The sequence below is a fragment of the Mus pahari genome, chromosome 8 (genome assembly GCF_900095145.1).
Source record: "Mus pahari chromosome 8, PAHARI_EIJ_v1.1, whole genome shotgun sequence".
Classification (NCBI taxonomy): Eukaryota; Metazoa; Chordata; class Mammalia; order Rodentia; family Muridae; genus Mus; species Mus pahari.
Genome location: NC_034597.1, coordinates 18,008,385 through 18,029,958, shown reverse-complemented (window position 1 = coordinate 18,029,958; position 21,574 = coordinate 18,008,385). Strand labels below are relative to the sequence as shown.

Below are 21,574 nucleotides of genomic sequence, written 5' to 3'. Positions count from 1 at the left end.
ACTGTAGCTGTCTTCAGACACTCCAGAAGAGGGAGTCAGATCTTGTTACAGATGGTTATGAGCCACCATGTGGTTGCTGGGATTTGAACTCCAGACCTTTGGAAGAACAGTCGGGTGCTCTTACCCACTGAGCCATTTCACCAGCCCTGAATGTGTTTTGTAATTTATCCCCTGTCCCAACATCTCTCCATGCTTCAACGAGAGGTAAAAAAAAAAAAAAAAAAAAAAAAAGGTATCTTTTGTACCTGACCAAGGCCCAACAACTCATTCCAAGAAATATCTGAAACATTACATTTTACAAATAAAAGCACTTTCTTGTGGTAGAATAAATCTACTCAGTCATGGTTTGAGTCTGAAATGTCCCCGCCGATGGCAGTCATGCTCAAGACTTGATGACAGAAGAGGGCTTAGATGCTGGGGGGCTCTGATCTAATGATTAGGAAGTTAAGGAAAGGAGAAGATGTGGCCCATGTAGGCATGCCCTGGGAAGATATTCCTTGTACCCAGACCCCTCTCTGTCCAGCTTCCCAAGAGCTTAGTTAGGTGAGGGTGCCACTACGTTTCCTTCGAGTGCATTTTCCCTTGTGTCACTGGATGTGAGGCTGTTCTAGCTTCTGAGTGAGGGCAGATAATACACCCGAGCACACCAGGAGGCCTCTGACTACGCGGCATGGGTCTTTACTCCCATCCTTGCATGCTCTTATTTTTCCCAGCAATGTGTTGGTCTGAGTAAAAGTAATGTATACATAAGTTTATGGCTTCCTTCCTTCTTTCCTTCCTTCCTTCCTTTCTTTCTTTCTTTCTTTCTTTCTTCCTTTCTTTCTCTCTCTCTCTCTCTCTCTCTCTCTCTCTCTCTCTCTCTCTCTCTCTTTCTTTCTTTCTTTCTTTCTTTCTTTCAAATTATGAAGAGCAAGAAGGTAGATAGAAAAGAGAAAATGTAATAACAAATACCACGGTGTAACCTGACCATCCAGGAAATGCCTATGATGTGGCTGGTACTGGCTATGGGAAAATTTCTTACACATGAATTATGTGTCATTTCAGTGATTAAAACACTGGGTCTCCAAAAGGTCAAGCTGCTTGTCCCAGGAGATCCACCTATGGACAACAGCAGCCAGGGCACAATGCCAGTTAGATTCTCTGCTTCCAAATCTATGATCTTCCTGCTCAGAAAGCATCTGACCAGGTCGCTGAGTGGAAACCAAGGACAGCCAAGGGAACAGCGCATCTGTATTACTTGCTCACCTCCATCGTCCCACTGACTATTTGGTTTCCGAGTACAAAGTACTCTGGAGAAAAATCATGAGTCCTAAGGTAGAACGCCATGATTGATGAGAAAATTCGGACCATGGTTTCGTCACTGAAAGAATTGATAGTGCAGATGTTGAAATGTCGAATAAAACGGGGGGTGACAGCATTCCTTCCGCCACCTGGAGGGCCCATGGCAGCTATCAGCTCTATATCAATCAGCGTGATTTTACTGGTGTCCTTAAGGTCATACCTGGAAAGCACACACAAAGAGAAAAAAAAAAAAGAGAGAAGAACACAAAATGAAACACAGTAGACTTAGAAATTCAATATAGTTTAGTTCTGTAGAAGAGATTATATATATATGTTGGTTTTTCGAGACAGGGTTTCTCTGTGTAGCCCTGGCCGTCCTGGAACTCACTCTGTAGACCAGGCTGGCCTCGAACTCAGAAATCTGCCTGCCTCTGCCTCTGCCTCCCAAGTGCTGGGATTAAAGGCGTGCGCCACCACGCCCAGCTAGAAGAGAATATTTTACTTAAGCCACAGCTCTAACTCTCCTCTCACAGATGGCGATTCTGTTTCCCTTCCCTGATTTTCCCTTTATTTCCATGCTTCCTTACAATTTGATTCTGTCAAATTTTCCTTTTCTCCAAAACCAGAATTCTGGAAGACCTGTCCTATGATGTACTTGTAGCTGGTTATGGTTAGGGGGTGACAGTCCCACTTTGCCTAAGGTGAGCCTGGTTTGTGCTTGTTAGCTTGGAATAATTATTAATAACACCCTCCTCTTATTATCAGCTCTGTCTCAATACATCACTCTGGTTATAATAAAGTCCTGGTCTTATCATCTTAGGTTTTATCTTCAGAATGCATTAATAATAATCTAAATATTACCTACTCATTTTTTTATATAGAGAGGGCTCCATCACAAAGAAATAAAGCTGCAAAGAAGTTCTAATTACATATTTAAATGACAAAATTTAGTTAACCATTTTCAACAGGCCATCAAGTTCTTTAATATTCAAGCTTTTATCTGGAGGTCTGAAGAGTGGGAACTTGGGTTCAAAGGTCTTGCAAAAAACTGGTGATTTTTTTTTTCATCAACTAATGCTAGGACATCCGTATGTAGATATTAAATTTAAATACTGACTCAATACACCTTTCACAATGTTTAATTCAAAATGGATCACGGACCTCAAAATTAAGTGCAAAACCATCAAAGTCTTAAAAGATAACTGTAGCGAGAATTTTGTTTTTTGTTTTTTTGAAAAACACAGAAATGTTATAAGAACATGTTTTAGTTTCAGTTCCAGGTGTAGGATATGGGGCAGCTTCAGACTGTCCACAGCAACCAAGCAGGATGATTCAGACTGTCTACGGCAGCCGAGCAGTAAGATTTGCCTCATGCTCTAGCAGGGCTGTGATATCTGCCAGTGGCAGATAGTTTCTTCAACTGTGTGATGTTTGGAATTCTGGGGACTCTTCTGAAGGTTGGTGGCCTGCTGGCTGCAGTTTGTTATAGTTGTATACAAAGAAGAAAGAAGGAGAAGGAGGAGGAAGAGGAGGAGGAGGAGGAGGAGGAGGAGGAGGAGGAGGAGAACTTAGATATCCTGATGGTTAAGATCAAATTTTCCCCAAGAAACTCAGCACCCCAAATCAGGAGGAAGTAGTCTAACAATAACATCGCCCCCTTTCTCCTCTATCCTTTTTCTCTCTCCTATCTAGTGTTAGGGGGTTGAAAAGGTGAAAGAAGAGGGGTGGAGAAGGGTGAAAGAAAAAAGAACAAAGTAGCAAAAGAACAGCTACAGATAACACTTGAGAAAAATCTAAATTACTTTAGGTACAGTAAGTTTTTAAGTTATGATAACAAAGGCTCAAGTTGTGAAAGAAAAAATAATTAAAAAAAAAAAAAAAAAAAAGAGGTCTTCATTCTTCTGGGGCTGGAGAGATGGCTCAGCAGTTAAGAGCACTGACTGCTCTTCCAGAGTTGTGAGTTCAATTCCTAGCAACCACATGGTGGCTCACAACCATCTGTAATGGAATCCAGTGCCCTCTTCTGGTGTGTCTGAAGATAGCAATGGTGTACTCAAATGCATAAAATAAATAAAACTAAAAAAAATATAATAAAAACTTCTATTTGTGAAAGTCAATAAAGAATATAAGACACTGGTTTTTACTTTGTAGGGCTGGCCTCCTGCTTTAGCCTCCTGAATGGTAGGATTACAGAAGTGTTTTATCATACTCATCTTAAAACTAAACATAGTATTACCATAACAATTTGTGAAGGTTAGTCTTTGGGGGGGGGGGAATAGTACTTGGTTTATTTATTAGAAAAACAAAACCAAAACTGGATGGGTCTTATGTACAAAATAAGATGCTTTTTGTTTTCAAGGGTTAAAAACACTCTAAAAATTTAAGGTGGGAACATGGATGACACAAATTTGTTTCTCCCAGAAACACATGAACAAATATACACAATGGATTTATTATACACAGATTCAGATCATTTAGGGCCACAGTGGGCCCACAAAGCCCTGCACCACACTCCAACATGGCAGACACATTGGACAGTGGGAATATGTGTCAGCATTTGGGCACAGAAGTGATTTACAATTCAGAACCAGGTGCATAAAGTAGAAAACTCACTTCTATTAGAATACCAACAGAATTCAGCCACAAAGTAGACATGTAGCAATCCAGTACAATGAGCTGCAGAACTCAGGGGAGACAGGTGCAATCACAACACAGATGTAATCTCCACATCTGGAGTCCAGCACGTCTTCAGTTCCCAGTTGCCACAGGCACCTCAGCACCAAGGCGGTATCCCAGGACCCCATGCCTGCAGCCTGGCCTCAGCACTGGCCAGGCCCTTCTTTCTCCCGGGTAGAGGCAGGGTTGCAGAAAGCCATGCAGCCTGCTGGTGTTATCATTGGTCATGCACAACTGGGCTTTGAGTCATACACAACAGGTGTGGGAGGGTTTGTCCTCACTGTTTCCAGGGCTGGGGCTCACCATCACAGGTGGCTAAGGTATTTGGGGACCTCTACTCACCCATATATACATCAAGAGAAGGACAATCAAAAGAAATACATGGTATCTTCTTTTAGAGCCATGATTCAAAGCAAATCTGAAGCTCTCATATGAAGGGGTTTATATGGATGTTAGAATCCCCTAGCAACTGGATACTGTATGATCTGGGCTCAGCTGAGCGACAGAGCCAGTAGCTAGATTACCACACCAGACAGGGGATGGTTGGTCAACTATTTGCTCACTGTTGTGCTTTGAAATGTTTTCTAACTACAGGCCATGACTACGAATTCAGAGATAGCCTCTGGCCAGGGACACCGTTGTCCCAGTGGTATCCTGACACCTTAACCACATTAGCACTTCCAATGTAGATAGCTGCTGCGATCTCCAGGCCTGAATATTTACACTAGCAAATGGTGAACAGTTCCAGCCTCTGTCTCTGACCCTCACAAGGTAGAACCAAGGGTTTACTCATCTCCCACACATGCACTGAGACATGCACAGAGAATTGCAGCTAGGAACACCCTACAAGCCTGAACGACATTTTCAAAAAGTATTTCTTACAGCACTTTTAAAATAATTTTCAAAAAAACTACAATACTCATTCATTAAACAAAATGTCATTTGAGGTTAGTGTACATATTTATATGGGGGTGCTGCATGGAAGGAACCTGATTTTTGCTCTCTGTCAGGATCCCCTTCTTCCACCCTATGCTGCCTCACACACACAGGAACACACAGAGATACACGCACAAAGGCACACACAGGCACACACACAAAGGCATGCACACATGCACATCAGACAACACATGAACACTGCTTCCCACAGCTATGGCAAGAGCCACAACATGCCTGTCACAACCTGAGGCCTTTACTGCTCACTGTGGCACTGCCCCCACCCTCCATGGAAGTGTCACTGAATTTGCTGGCATCACTGCCCAAGGTCTCCTGGTCCTGCTGTTCCCTATCAACCCTGTGCTGATATCTAAGGTCTAGAACTTTGTCCACGGAGCCAGAATTTCTCCTGTCCTGCTGTCTGAGCTTTCTAGCTTGGCCAGTTCCCAGTGTCCTTCATTAGCAAGTGTGAGCTTCCAAATAAAGAGTTGTGGTCAGAATGGGTCTCCCTGAAGACAGAATGCTGGACCCTGCAGAGGTAGGCTCAGATTGAGGCTGAAGAGGCCAGCCAGCTTGCCCCCACCCCTTAGGAAACATTCTTCCCAAAGTGGAAGAGCTGGATGGGGAGGAAAGACAAGCTCTTCCTGGGCCTGAAGAGAGGCTAGGTGGGCCCCCAGCCTGTGGTGTGGTCACCTTTTCCTTCTCACCCCAAAAGACCTCTGTCCACACTGTGGACTTTACCCGAGTTCAGCACCCACCCATGGGCTGGACAGCCTGCTCTGATGTGCAAAGACACTCCAATGGAGGGGAAGGTTAGCCAGGGATCCAGGGTTGGGGGTTAGCAAGTTCTGATTGCCATAGTTCAGGTGAAAGGTCCCCCAGGCACTTCCAGCCTCCACACCCACTTTGGCACAACTAGGCAACGGATTAAACACACTTTCTGCCATTGTAGTCTGGGTTCCCTACTGGCCATGGTCTTTGTGGACGTTAGCATATTTGTGCTTGTTAGAGATGCTTTAGCAGAGCTATTCCTGGGTAGTGATGCCTCACTTTGACCAGGGCAGTGGTGAGGCCGGTGATCTGCTCAGCACGGAGGGTGCTCCTCCCAGTCTGGCGCAAGAGGCTGGTTGCCTGTGTCTGAGCTCTCTCTGGGCCTCTCCTTCCTTCAGCCAGCTGAGGGGTTCCCCTGGCTTTTTGGCTCTGTGTGCACACTCCAGGCTGCAACCCAAGGGTTGGCTCTTTCCTACAGGGCATCTCTGGCTTGGCAGGGCCTCCTTGAGGTTTTGAGTTGCGTGTAGACTCCTTGACCTTTTCTGCCAAAAACCTCCTGATCTTCAGCTCAATGCTATCATCACTGTCCACTGTGCTGTCCTCAGATGTGGAACTGGAGGCTGAAGGAGGGTGGCCACTGGCTCCTGTGTCCATAGAGGGAGGAGCCCCTTCTGGACTTTTTCTCCTGGGGAGAACAGCGAGGGTTGAATCCTTGCCCCCTGGGCCACCCAGCTTTATCCTCACTGCCACGCTGCTGAAGGAGCTTCCTGGGCCATCTTTGTTGTCCCCTCTACACTTGGGCAGAGAGCTCCATAGTCTGGTCTCCCAAGTTCCCTGGAAGGTTGCTCAGCTTCTCCACACACCGAATCTCTGTGATGCCTAATCTGACCTTCTTAAACGAAGCCTGTGGGTCTCGACATCTCTTAAACTTGTGCTTGGATCTTAGCAAGTCCTTGATGGCCATGTCCAGGTCCTCATCACTGTCCAGAGAACTGCTCTTATCCTCAGAGCTCTCCTTCTCACTGGCCATCCTAAGGGATCCATGGCCTTGTGGTAGGTGTGTATCACTGAGCCCAACTGTCCTGGAAGTGACAGGCTGCTCCTTGGCTTCAGCCTCTCCTTCGGGGGTCTTTATGATTTTGCTGTGCCCGAGAGGGTCCCACCTGTCATGGCCAGGCTGAACCTTCCCCTGGATGTGGACAGTGTCCCGGGCACTTTCTCTACCCTCCCTTATTTTCCTGGGCATTGTAGTGCTGCGTCCACCTCTCTGTTTCTGTTTGCAGCCCAGAGGGAGATCTGGTATTTCAGCAGGAGGGGCCTTGGGGATGCCAGGCTGGCCACTGGGACCAGGCAAGGACAGTGGACCCTGGGCAGACTGAGGGCTCCCTACTTGTGCCTTGAGGGCCAAAAACGTCCGGATCTCCTGCTCGATGCTGTCATCACTATCAATGTTGCTGCTGTCACCTTCAGAGCAGGGAGGCATGGGTTGGGAATAGAAGAGTGGGTTCCTGGATGAAGGTCTGTCACTGTCTCCCATGGAGGCTGACAGGATGGTCTTGGAGAGGTCCAGGATCGCTTCTGCGCACATCAGTTCGGCGGATGTGACTGTTAGGCGTGTGGCCTGGTGCACAGCTTCACTCTTGGGAGCTGTGTGTCCTGGAGGTACAGAGGTTCTCGAATCAGACAGGAGCTTGGAGAGGGGATCAGGGTGGAGGCCCCCCCTGGGTGGTGTCTATAACCTTGGGAACTGCCAGCTTTTTCTTGCTAGAGGGTATCCCGTGGGCTTCAGGCAAGGCACTTGGCTGGGCACTGCCAGGGCTTTCCTCTTTCAGCTGGGCTCTCAGAGGTAGGTCCCCACTGGCCTCCTTCCTGTTTTCTCTGGCTGGTACAGCTGAATGGCCTCCTCAATGCCATCATCGCTGCTGGAGTCCTATGCCTGGTGCACTGGGACTGAGATCCTGATGTGCTTGCTGCACCTGGCAGGCATGCTCCTCCTCACCCCACCCCTGCCCTGTGCAGCCTCGGGTCTGTGGGCGGCCAGCTTCGTGCTCACTGGGGTCTCAGGCTCTGTAGTGGGCTTAGGCTGGAAGTTTCTCGGCTGTGTGCTCATCTTTGTTAACCTGGGAGGTTTTTGGAAGATGAACTCTTTACAGGTTCCCATCAGAGCTGCTTTGGCTGAGGTTTCTCGGTTCCCTCTAAGTCTGGCAGGGCTCTTGTTTGGGTCTGATTCTTAAAGATTTATTTATTTATTATATGTAAGTACACTGTAGCTGTCTTCAGACACCCCAGAAGAGGGCGTCAGATCTTGTTACGGATGGTTGTGAGCCACCATGTGGTTGCTGGGATTTGAACTCCAGACCTTTGGAAGAGCAGTCGGGTGCTCTTACCCACTGAGCCATCTCACCAGCCCTGGGTCTGATTCTTTATCCACAGACCCATCACACTTTGGGTGTTCATGCTGTCGTTCCTTATTAAGAAACTGTCCTATTTCAGCTCGGATGCTCTGTTCAAAGGAGTCCTCGCTGCTCATGCTCACTGGGGAGGTGGAGCCCTGGTCTTCACTGGCTCCCACAGGAACACTATCTGAGCCAGGAGTGAGCTGTGAGGGACATGGGATGGGCAGGGTACTGATATGGGCAGGCTCTGGGATAGAGGAGTGCCCTTGGGACATAGGTTCAGAAGCCCTACCCCTTGCCTTCAGGTACTCTTGGATAGCCTCCTCAATGTCCTGGTCCACAGAGTCATCACTGTTAGAATCCAGCTCCAAGGGACCATGTCTCCCAGCTTCATCTTTCTCCAGAGTGCTGCAGTTTGCAACAAGACCACAGGCAGGGAACTCTGGCTGCTCTTTGCGCACATCAGGCTTAGGGGCCAGCCTGGTATCCCGGGACCTCTCTGCATGTTGGCCTCTTTGTGTGACACGTTCATGGCCCATGCCCAGGGCAGCCTCAGTCTCTCTGCAGCATGCAGATGAGCACCTGTACCCTTGCATTCACTGAAGCCCAGGAGGTGTCCTCTTTAGACTCTGAGAAGCAGTCTGGAAAGCAGAAGTTCCTGGGCTGGCCAAAGGTCTCCTATCTAGATTGGAGCACCATCACTGGAAGGGCATTCATGAGGAACATCCTAGCAGGCAGACTGAGTGCTGAGAGGCAGGGCTTATCAGTCATCCAGTTTCACATCCAGCTGCTCTGCATATCTCTTAATTCTTCCAGGCGTCTTTGATGGCCTTTAGCCTCCCAGAGAGTGAAGAAAACCTACAAGGTTAGTTGTAAGTCTCAGGTGCAAGCTGATGTTCTGCAAGGCTTCAGGGATGAGGTCTTCACTGCTCTGCGTGCACTTCAGAGCATCTTCCACCAGCTTTTAAAATCAGCTGGGAGGGCTGGACAAGGTGGTGCACAATTTTAATCCAAGCATTAGGACAGCCTGGTCTATACATAGTAAGTTCCTGTCTAGCTAGGTGTACTGGCTGGTATGCCAATTTGACACAAGCTGGAGTTATCTCAGAGAAAGGAGCCTCCCTTAAGTAAATGCCTCTATGAGATCCAGCTGTAAGGCATTTTCTCAATTAGTGATCACGGGGGAAAGGCCCCTTGTGGGTGGTACCATCTCTGGGCTGATAGCCTTGGGTTCTATAAGAAAGCGAGTCAGGGGAAGCAAGCCAGTAAGGAACATCCCTCCATGGCCTCTGCATCAGCTCCTGCTTCCTGACCTGCTTGAGTTCCAGTCCTGAGTTCCTTTGGTGATGAACAGCAGTGTGGAAGTGTAAGCTGAATAAACCNTTTCCCCCCCAACTTGCTTCTTGGTCATTATGTTTGTGCAGGAATAGAAACCCTAACTAAGACACCAGGGCTCTATAGTGAGATGAAATTGTCTGCTCACAGCTTATAAGAATGGACCCAGAGCTGGGCTTCTCTGACAGTCTTAATGGTTGTTGGTCCAACTACCTGGTCAATCCTGGGAGCTGTCATATTGGGTTTGATCTGTGCCCGCTGGCTCTTGAGGAACACAGGGCACAACAAGGTGCTCGTGGGAGGCACCTCCCAGGGGCTATGACCCTCTCCCATGACAGCAATCAGTAATGGCCTGCACCACGAAGCTGGCCCAGCTGCCTGCCCTGTACCCTGTGTCCTGGGAGGTACCAGATGGGAGAGTTAGTTTTCACTATCAAAATCTAGAATCCCCTAGGAGTTAGGTTTCTGAGAACATCTATGGGAGATTAACTTAATTATATTAATTGTGGTTGGAAGACTTGTCCACTGTGGGTGGTACCATTTCCTAGGCCTGGGGATCCTGGGTTATACAGGAGTAGAGAAAACAAGCCAAACTGAAGCATGACTACATTCTCTTTTGACTGTAGACAGACTGTGAATAATTAGTTTTTGATATTCTGGTGTCTTAATTAGGGTTTTACTACTGTGAAGAGACACCATGACCAAAGCGAGTCTTATAAGATTTAATTGAGGCTGGCTTACAGGTTCAGAGGTTCAGTTCATTATCATCAAGGCAGGAACATGGCAGCATCCACACAGGCATGGTTCAGAAGGGGCTGAGAGTTCTACATCTTTATCTGAAGGCTGATAGCAGAATAATGGCTTCCAGGCAGCTAGGATAAGGGTCTTAAAGCCCACACCCTCAGTGACACACCAACTCCAACAGGACCATTCCTACTCCAACAAGGCCACACCTCCTAATGGTGCCACTCCCTAGGTCAAGAATTTACAGCCCATCACACCTGGCTTCCCTCCACTGTGGTAGACTGTGACCTAGAAGAGCTCAGATTAGCTCCTTTTCTGTTAAGCTGCTTTTGGCAGAGTATTTTATCACAGCAGCAGAAGGAATTACAATACTAATTACACTAGCTGTTTTTGTAGTTGATATTTATTTAATGCAGTTTAAAACATATCCACATAATATTGTCATACAACTGTTGATAGCAGTTTTATTATTAATAGTTGTCAAAATCTGAAAGCAACCAAGATGCCCTTCAACAGGTGAGTAGACTAACAAATTATGGAACATCTATACAAAGGGACAGTAACTCAACACTAAGAAGGTACAGAAGAAATTTAAATGTATCTTACTAAGAGAAAGAAGCCAGTCTAGAAATGCTATACATTAACTGATTCCAATTATGTAGCTGCTACAGTTTAAATCTGGAATAGTCTCCAAAGACCCACAAAGGAAAGGCTGGATAGCCAGCTGAGAAGTAGTAGAGCACTGGAGAGATGAGGACTAGTGGGGCGTACTCAGTCACTGGAGACAGGCTTTGGAGGGTTGTGCTTCCCAGTTATGAGATAAACAGCTTTACCTTCCATGAAGTCCCCACCCTGACTTCTTGTTTTGGAGCTTGTGGCAAGAAGGCCAGCCTACTCAGAGTTGAAACTTGTAAAACTTGTAAGTTGATTGTCTCTGCTTTTTGTTAGTGTAACAAAACATTTACTAATATTATGGGAAAGGTTAAACTGTAGAAATACTACAAGGATCATTGCTTGCCAGGGGCTTGGTGAGGGTCAGGGGAAGTGGAACACTGCACAGAGCATAAAGCTGTAGAAAATTCTCTATATGTCACCAAAATTATGAACGAGTGACAATGTACATTTTCAAAACTCATAGGTCATATAAAAACAAAAAGCAAGCCCTATTCTAAGAACTCAGATTTATAATGGCATATTGATTCATGCTTAGTAACTGGAAGACACCTGTCATCTGCTGAGAAGGGTGGTAAGCAAGGTGATGATTTGTGAAGGCAAAAGAGATATGAAAGAAATCTCTGCACTCTCCCAGGATTTATTATGAATCTAAAACTCATCTATATCTTAGAAGATATAGAAGAAATCCTTCCACATTTTTCTATATATACCATCAGACCAATATTAACTTTCTGTAAATAACTTGGAAAATATATCATTTTGCTTTGAAAAACTAAAATACAGAATGAGATATGATATGACTTTAGCATGGCTTATTAAGACTTAAAGTATTTACCAATGTCCACAGTCAAAAAACTGTCGTAATAACTCAATAGGGGGCTGGGCGCCATATTTCTCCAATGAAGGCATATTCATATCATCTATAAACACTACACACTTCTTTCCCATAGGTGGTCCAAATACTCCCTTGCGCCTTTTGTCCAATCTAGCCATAATGATGTTCTAAAAATTTAAAAAGACAGAGGCATATTACATATGTTAGTATTATAACCTTGCTGATATTATTATCATTGTTTAAGTCAATGTCGAGACAGTATCCACAGACTAGCAGTAGCAGCTACCATTTGTTTAATTACTCAATAACTTAACATAAAAATAGTTAACATCAGAAAAATAACCAGAAGAATCTTTGAAAAGAAATGTTATATGTATATTTGTTATGAGTTACTCTTACTTGATACTAAAATTTAAACACAGCATCATTTCAAATGACATCTATTGAAAACCTCCTCTGCACTTAAAATTATAATAGATATGTACATGTCATGCTTGCATTACATGTAATGTCTGTAGGTAAGATTCTATAATACTTTCACACTGGATATCCCTTTACCTAAGATCTAAAAGCATTAATTTTTCTAACCATTGTTGGATTTCATATCCAATATAAATGGGTATGATTTTTTATATTTCTGGATTTTGTGGGGGGATTTGTTTGTTGCTTTTTGTTTGTTTTGTTTTCTTTTCTTTTTGGTTTGGTTTGGCTTGGTTTTTTGAGACAGGGTTTTTCTGTGTATCCTTGTATATCCTGGAACTCACTTTGTAGAGCAAGCTGGCCTCAAATTCAGAGATCTATCTGCCTGTGCCTCCTGATTGCTGGGATTAAGGCGTGTGCTATCACTTCCCGGCATTATTCCTGATATATTTTTTAAAAACTTGCTTGTCAATTGTAAAACTGAATATCAAAATTCTTTTACTTAAAAATTCTACAGTATTGTAACTTTGCAAGATTTTGAAGTTAAGACAAATCTATTGGCTAAAAACAACAGAAATATGGGCCGGACCAATCCTATGAGCAGCAAGTGCCCCTAAAAGCCACAGAGAAGAGTATAGAAACAAAAATTGAATATTCAATATTGGGCAAAGGTGCCCACCACCTTTGTGTGCACACACAAGTGTCTCTTATACTTTCTTCTCCAATTAAATCAATTTTTGCTTCTCAGGCCAAAAAAAAAAAAAGTGACAAATTTAATTAAGTGCTAATATAAAAGTGTTATCTTTTGATTCATAGATTTATAAAGTTGCATGTTTACCATAGAGCTTTAAATACTTTACTGTTTATTAAATAAGATAGGGTGTAATAATTATAAACCCCATGTTCTGACTTTAACTCACCTGAACCTGATTGGCACTGGTCCGTGCAGAGAAATTAACATAGAAAGGAAAGTACTTTTCCTTTTCCAAGTGATTCATTAGCTTATCCTTCACATACACTGACTTTCCTGTACCAGTGGGACCCACAAAAAGCAGTGGCCTTTATGAAAACAATAAGTAACACAATTCAAGATGGAAGAAAGTATAAATGCATTTTTTATGGAAAGAAACTCAAAATACATTTTTTAAAAACTTTAAATAGTAGTAAAATTATTTCTTTCTAATACTCCATACACTTATAATTATGCATGAAAGACCAATAAAGGAGGGCCCAGGAGATGGCTCAGCAGGTAAAAGCACTTGCCATGCAAGCCTGATTGCCTGAGTTTGGATCTCTGGAACCCATATGAACATCAGACCTGCTAGCTTGTATCTAATCCCAATGCTACTATGGTGTGGGAAGCAGAGGCAGGAGAATTCTCCAGAAGTTCACTGACCTCCTAGCCTGGAAGCACCTAACCTGTGTGTAAAATGTATAACTCTGTGGTGTGTGTGAGTGTGTGTGCATGTGTGTGCACATGCACACTTGAATGTAAATGCATATGGATGTGTAGGCAGGCACAGGCATAGCACATGTATGGAGCTCAGAGATAACCTTGGTGGTATCCTAGGCATTTCCTCCTTTTGTTTGAGACAGGGTTCTTACCTGGAAGTTTTTCAAGGTTAGGTTAGCTGTCCCATATGCCTGTGTCTGTCTCCCAGCTCGCTATGGCTGTGATTACAAGTGTGCACCATGTTTCTGGCTTTATACCAACCTGAACTCATTGTTTTTCATATGGAATCTGGTTCCACATGCTTATGAAATAAGGATTTTACTGACTGAGCCATCTGCCATCCCAGAGTATAAAGCTTATTAATAATTACACTGCAAGTGATTTTTGGTGACTTAAGAGGCAATGAACTATTGTTCTGCTAAAATCTTGGAGTAATAAAAAAAGCTGAATTCTAGGTTTTCCAATAACAGTAGATGTCATTTAAAACACATTAATTAGCTCCCAGACATTGTCTTGGTTACCTGAAACTCAATGACCTCAAAGTTTACTTTAAAAAATGATGCCATTTTATTAGAATGGTCCTGTTAAATTTAGAATTTATGTTTAGAGTTTCTTACTTTGCAGAGGTAATACTCAAATCCATTAGGAAAGTATATCTAATTGTGTCCATTGTAGGGACTATAATATCTTGAATCTTGGCACGCTTGTCTTCTAAATCAGAACTTTTAATTAATTCATTCCAATGGATCCAGCGACCTCGGTTTCTTAACTATAAGAGAATATGTTTTAGAATACTTTATCTATACACTTGCTACATCTGAAAGAATCTTTTCAACACTTATATCATTTGCTTTTTAAAGTTTGAGCCTAAGATAAAACTTAGCATCTGTAATACACAATGAATTTTTACCAATTGACAAGAAAAAGTTAATGTAGTTGAAAGCTGGGTAAAGAGCAGAAGCATATTATTTATAGAATCAATTCAAAGGGCAACAGACAGCTGCTCAGTAAAACTCCGCAGCTTGAGATACCATGGAGAGGACATACACTCACAACTGCAGCCTGTACTTCTGGATCCTCAGCACTGGAAAGAGACTTACTGTGGTTTTGAAAACTGTTTTATTAAACATTCTAAGTTAGGGAGAGATGGCTCAGTGAATAAGACCACTGGCTTGTCTTCCAGAGGATGCAGGTTCATTTTTCAGAACCCAAATGTTGGTTCACAACTGTAACTCCAGTTCCAGAGGATCTGATGCCCTCTTCTGACTTCTGTAGACACCAGGCATTAACATGGCATGCATACATTCTTGCAGGCAAAACACCAATACACATAAAAATTTTTAAATATTGTAAATGAATCCCCCAAATGGAAAACTTTAGTCCTTTCCTGTTTTATAATGAAATATCACAATAATTCATATAAAATATATCTTTAGTTATAAAGCAGATTAATAGATAAGCATGAACCTACTACTCAATACATTAATTTTTAATTATAATTCAAAGAATATAAATATCAGTCTATTGTAATTTAAAGAATATAAATATCAGTTTATCATAAACTCAACAAACCTAGAGTTTATGTCTTTTAGTTTTTGAGTTATCCCTGCTATGTAGACCAGGCTGGCCTTGAACACAGAGATCCCCCTGCCTCTGTCTTCTGAGTGCTGAGACAAAAGACATGCACCACCACACCTGGCTGAATTTATATCCTCTTAATATCTAATCATCCCTAAATGCCTTTAAAATAGTCTTTGCATATACTAAGTATTTCAAAGTCATTCTAGTGTAACTTAAGTTACAACTTGCTAGATTTTGGTTTGTATCTTTCATGTTTTTTGAGGTAAATGAGCAATACTCTAAGTAAAAGTCAAACATCGTTTGAGACCTCTGTATTTGTTTGCCATTTTGTCTCGTTGATCTAGGCTGCTGTTCAGCCAAGAGAATCAGCAGATTGTACTAACAATTAAAGTCTTGAGGTTCTTTGGATCTACTGGCTGAATGTGCTGCTGTGTGGATGTCAGTAACATCCTCAACCATGATTTGTCTCTCCTGATTAGTGTGGCTCCCCTCACCCCCTCCGCAAAGAAGCAGGAGTCTAGTACCTGCTGCAATGTTATGGCTGATACTAAGTTTTCTTTCTTTCTTTTTTTTTTCCCTGTGTTCTATCAGGCAAGCAGGTGCCACAGCATGCTTGTGGGGAGCAGAGGACAATTTGGGGGAATCCGTCCACTGTGGGACACACAGGGCAAAACTCAGATGTTCAAGTTTCTGTGCCAAGTGTTTTTACTCATTGGCATCTCACTGGCCTAGTAACTCATGTAAAAAAAAACTTTTAGAGTCATACTAAAGTTTTAGAAACATGTATTTTCACGCTAAAAGTTTTATTAGATTTAAGAAAATGATGCCAGGTATACTGCAGGCCTTTAATCCCAGCATGTGGGAGGCAGAAGCAGGCAGATCTCTGAGTTTGAGGCCAGCTTGGTCTACATAGTGAGCTCTAGAACAGCCAGGGTTACACAGAGAAACTCAGTCTTGAATAACAAAAGCAAACAAAGAAAAAGACTAGGTCTTAGCTCCCACTTTCTCTTTCTCAGTGGCAATTAATTGCCTATTTAAACTGGATTTTGACTTTCCGTTTTTAGGAAACATGCTTGTGCTACTGAGATATTCACTCCTTAGAGATTATTTCACTGACTTTCTACTAGGACTCTTAAAGATAAACTTTCTGATCAAATTCTTAAAATTCTGTGTTTGTGGGTGAACAAGTTAGTTCTTCACTGCTGGTTGGGTTTGAGTTCTGCCTCCAGATTTCTGTAATTTAGGTAGAATTATAACCAAGGCTCTACTTAAATCTTATGGTTGTAAAATAAAATTTGCATGAATAAGATGACTGATGAGATGTTTTCTGTTTTAAAGGCTTTGATGAATTCTTTCAGAGTGGAAAAGTACTCTAAAATTGCACATGACATCATAAGATACAATGAGAACAAGTTCTACAAGGAGAGGTGAGGAGGCAGGACTAAGCACCTCTCCATGGGAGTCCTAAACTCTGATGAACCCCAGATGCTGTGCGAGCTGGCATTGGGAGGGCTGGTGGTGCTGTGAGGGCTGACCCAGGGTTTTGTAGTTCACATTTTATCTCAATACACATTTTAGGTCATACCTCATACATGTAGTCATAGACTAGGCCCTTTTCATCAAATGGGCATTCCCATTTACTGATAGAAACCGGCATTGGGGCTACTTCATTTCTTCCTGATACAGTTAATCGTAGAAAACTATCAAAAGCAAGACGACCATCTGTATCACAACTTGCTCCAATTGACCAAATCAAAGAGAATATAAAGGAGGCCTGTTGGTGAAAAAAAAATTATCTTATACTGATTACTCTTTAAAGAAAATTTAGGAGAAACAACTAAAATGTAATATATTAAGACCTGTTTAAAGTACTTGGAAAGGTCATGCAGAGAGAAAAACTGAGTATAGATAAATCATATAAAGAATCATTTCTTTGGCGATCATGATAAAAAAAAACTTAAATGGCTTAGGGACATTGATTTACTTTATCCTCAAATAAATTTCTACCAGTGAAAATGAAATGCAGTGTGTATAAAATATTTGTAACATTACTATTTTTTCAACAGGCATTCTGGTTATTTAGAGTATGCTATACACACTGATGTATATACAGCTTTTTAAAATGATGTAACTATAATACTGACATGGAGAAATCAAGATAGACAGCAAGTGAGAGGCAAATTAGAAAATATAGTATATTGACACATATAAAATACACACACAGGAAAGGATATATACATAAAATATCTTTACAGGGCTATATGAGGCCTTAACAATAGTTGCCTTGAGGGTGGCTGGTAGACTGGTTTGAGTGGAAAATATCTCTTTTGCCTTTTGAATTGTATTTAATGTGTATGCCTTATCTGGTTAAAAAATATCCTCAAATTTCCATTCAGTAATCCATCTACATAAGTCTTATAAAGTGATTCTGAGCCATTTGATAAAAGTTGGGAGTCCAGGTTTATCAAGAGAACAAAAATTTTCTGGAGGTACAAAAATTTATATAGAGCGGACCATTCCTGGAATAGTTATATAAAAGCAAGCAATGCTAAGGCAGAAGAATGTGAAAAGACAATCCTAAAAAGACAACCCCAAACATGAGGGGAAATGGATAGACCAACGTGATATAACACATTTGTGAAGGGCAGAGGGGAGAAAGCAGGAGGTTAGAGTTGGCTGGAAGCCTGGTACAGGAGATGTCTGAGACAGAGTTCTAAAGCTAAAAAATTGTATTACATTTTAGTTATTTGTTTGTATATTAGTGTGTGTGTGCACTCTCATGCGTGTTTGTGTACTTGTGTGTATGCACGCATGCAGGCATGCACAAAAGCACACTTGTAGAGGTCAGGGGACAACTGGTGGCATCTGACTCTCTCCTTTCCACTCATGTGACTCCCAGAGAGTCAGGCTTAGCAGCATGTACCTTTACCCACTGTGCTATCGCCCTGGTAGATATTTTGGGGAGCAATAAGGAGGAGGGAAACATGATAGGGAAGAGAAAAGGAGAGGAGGTGCATGAAGAACAAGGGGGTAGATTGGAATGAGTCATAGACAGGAACAAAGAGTTTTAAACATTTTCTTCTTTTGGAAAAAAGAAAGCATCTTCAACAAATGGTGCTGTTCTAACTGGATGTCTGCATGTAGAAGAATGCAAATGGATCCTTATTTATCACCCTGCACAAAACTCAAGACCAGGTGGATCAAGGACCTCAACATAAAACTGGGTACACTAAATCACACAGAAGAGAAAGTGGGGAATACGTGAACACTTTGGTACAGGAGACTACTTCCTGAAAAGAACAGAGTCTAAGATCGACAATTGATAAAGGGGACCTCATGAAACTTCAAAGCTTCTGTAAGGCAAAGGACAAAGTCAATAGGACAAACTGACAGTCTACAGATTGGGAAAGGATCTTGACAAAACCTACATCTAACAGAAGGCTAATATCCAAATTATATAAAGAACTATAGAAATTATAAATCAACAAGTAACTCAATGGGGTACAGGACTAAACAGAGAATTCTCAACAAAGGAATCTCAAATGACTGAGAAGCACTTAAAGAAAAAAGTTCAATGTCCTTAGTCATTAGGGAAATGTAAATTCACCTCAAATTCAACAATCAAAGCGACTAAGATTAAACAACAACAACAACAAGACAAGCCTCAAGTGACATCACATGCTGTTGAGGATGTGGAGAAAGGGGAACACTCCTCAATTGTTGGTGGGATTGCAAACTGGTACAACCACTCTGAATTCTGGAAGTTTCTCAGAAAATTGGAAATAGTTCTACCTGACGACCAAGCTATAATGCTTCTGGGTATATACCCAAAAGATGCTCCACCATACCACAAGGACATGTGCTCCACTCACTATGTTCATAGCAGCCTTATTCCTAATAGCCAGAAACTGGAAACAACCCCAATATCTCACGACCAATGAATGGATACAAAAATGGGGTTCATTTGCACATGGAATACTATTCAGCTATTAAAAACAAGGACATGAATTTTGTAGGTGAATGGATGGAACTAGAAAATATTATCCTAAGTGAGGACATGATACGTACTCACTGATAAATGGATATTAGACATAAAGTACAGGATACCCTAGATACCATTCAACAAGACAGAAGAACCAATCGAGGATGCTCGAATCACCATTGGAGGGAGGGACAAAATAGTCATAGGAGGCAGAGAGAGGAAGGGAACTGGATGGGAGATGGGAGATGGGGGAGAGGAGCAGAATCAGGTTTGGGGAGAGACAGGAGAGAGGTCCAGAGGTCCAGGAAAATGAATGGAAATCTGAAGTTGCCAGGGGTGAGAGACATGGGGCAAATCTCTAGAAACTCCCAGAGACTTGGGGTGGGAGAGGCTCCCTGGTCAATGAGGGTGACCTTAACTAAGATGCCTAACAGTGGGGACATGGTACCTGAAGAGGCACCTCCTATAGCCAGGTAGGACCCCCAGTGGAGGGAAAAGGACACCAATCCTCCCATAAAACTTTCAACTGAGGGAATGGTCAACCAATAACTAGTCCAACTTGAAACCCATTCCATGAGTGAGCGCCAATCCTTGATACTATTAATGATACTCTTTTATGCTTGCAGACAGGAGCCTAGCAAAACTGTCCTGTGAGAGGCTCTACCCAGCAGCTGACTGAAACAGATGCAGATACCCATAGCCAAACACTGGGCGGAAGTAAGGTACTCTTATGGAAGAATTGGGGGAAGGATGACAGCCTCGAAGGAGATAGGAAACCCACAGGAGGACAGAGTCAACTAACCTGGACCCCTGAAAGCTCTCAGAGTCTGAGCCACCAACTGAAGAACATACACAGGCTGGAATGAGGCCCCAGGCACATATGTAGCACAAATCCCAATAGGTGCCCTTGTCTGGCCTCAGTGTGAGAGGATGAGTCTAATCTGTCAGGGACTTGATGCACCAGGGTTGGGGGATACCCAGGGGGCCCCACCCTCTCAGAGAAGAAGGGGAGGGGCAATGGAGGGAGGGACTCTGTGAGGGGGGACACAACATTTGGGATGTAAATTAATTAATTTTAAAAAAAGATGTGGAATTAAACCAAAAAAAATTTTTGTCTCTCTCTGGTAATTTCTGCACACTATTGCCATTGTCTTTGGTCTTCTTTGAACTCCAAACATTAACTAACAAAGACTACTTACTACTGTGTCCAAAAGAATCCTCCATGGTTTCTGCCTGTATCCACTTATCTGGTTAGATACCTTCTCGAAATCTTTCATAGGTAGTTTCTAGGCTGCCTATACTCCCGCTTAGCACTAAGACAAAAAAATCAATTACCCAAAAGCAAGTGAGTTTAATACTGCACCACCTCATCAAGGGACTATCCACATATGGCATTTCATAAAGAATGGCACAGTTTGAGTCCACTCTGACACACTTTATTTTCTTTAGAGTTGCTTTTAGAATCAGGGTACCAGGTCGGGCCAACTTAGTGTTCTCAGCTACTCTCTAGTAATCATCAGTACCTGCTCTGGAGCTTATAAAGGTCTTTCTGCATATGAACATTATTTTCTATAACCATACTTTATTTTGTGTTTAAAACCACTTTAAATATAAAACCAACCATAGTCCAGACACGAATGTGCTTGCTATTGGGTTCATTTTCCACAACATTACAGAGCAGTGTTTCGATGAGGCGTGTGAGTGCCACAACCGCATTGATGTTACTTGTAGGAATCAGTTCCTGCAAAAGGGAAAATAATAAGTTGTTTTAAAATTTTTCCATCTTACTTGGAGAAGAAATGAAAGTAAACATTGCATTTAATAAAATTGAATAAGAATATAGACAGTATTGATATGTTTTTAAATAACATTAAAACTTACAGAAAATAAACTGTAGTCACATAAAAACACTTCTCAAGGATTTTGAGTTTCGTTTAGTGTATAATAAAATTGTACATGGTGTATTCTTTTTTTTTTTTCTTTTTTTTTTTTTTTTTTAAAGATTTATTTATTTATTATATGTAAGTACACGGTAGCTGTCTTCAGACACTCTAGAAGAGGGTGTCAGATCTGGTTACGGGTGGTTGTGAGCCACCATGTGGTTGCTGGGATTTGAACTCAGGACCTTCGGCAGAGCAGTCGGGTGCTCTTACCCACTGAGCCATCTCTACATGGTGTATTCTTATCCTCAGCCCTCTGACAAGTGGAACTTGGTATACAAGAGGATAATGTTCTAAGAAATGAAACCTCTGACAGCCATTCATCCAGTTATTTATCCTATGCTTATGAAAGACAAATTATATACTTAAATAGTCATAGAGCAAGCTGGGAGAAGTAGAAACAAGAGACATGATCCCTGAAAAGAAGCAACTCTAACAGAAAAGTTTAATATAGTTAGGTAATTATATATGGAGTCAGTCTCTGAAGAGAGATGTTGCTATAGCACTTGGGGTAGAAATAGGCCCAGAAATTAGTTCCAGGGAACCTGGGAA

The 21,574-nt window shown here is 42.4% G+C and overlaps 1 protein-coding gene and 1 pseudogene across 1 annotated transcript in view; both read right to left on the bottom strand.

Moving 5' to 3' along the window:
- Dnah12 (dynein axonemal heavy chain 12) overlaps positions 1 to 21,574 on the bottom strand; it is a 171,786-nt gene that overhangs the window by 78,482 nt on the left and 71,730 nt on the right. The window contains exons 35-40 of the mRNA XM_029541695.1: positions 20,704 to 20,823; positions 16,686 to 16,874; positions 14,137 to 14,288; positions 12,987 to 13,125; positions 11,647 to 11,813; positions 1,246 to 1,501 (exon numbers count right to left, since the gene is read on the bottom strand). Of these exons, the coding sequence (XP_029397555.1) occupies positions 1,246 to 1,501; positions 11,647 to 11,813; positions 12,987 to 13,125; positions 14,137 to 14,288; positions 16,686 to 16,874; positions 20,704 to 20,823 (1,023 nt within the window). The remainder of the gene's footprint in view (positions 1 to 1,245; positions 1,502 to 11,646; positions 11,814 to 12,986; positions 13,126 to 14,136; positions 14,289 to 16,685; positions 16,875 to 20,703; positions 20,824 to 21,574) is intronic.
- On the bottom strand, positions 5,131 to 8,798 carry LOC110325459 (annotated as a pseudogene).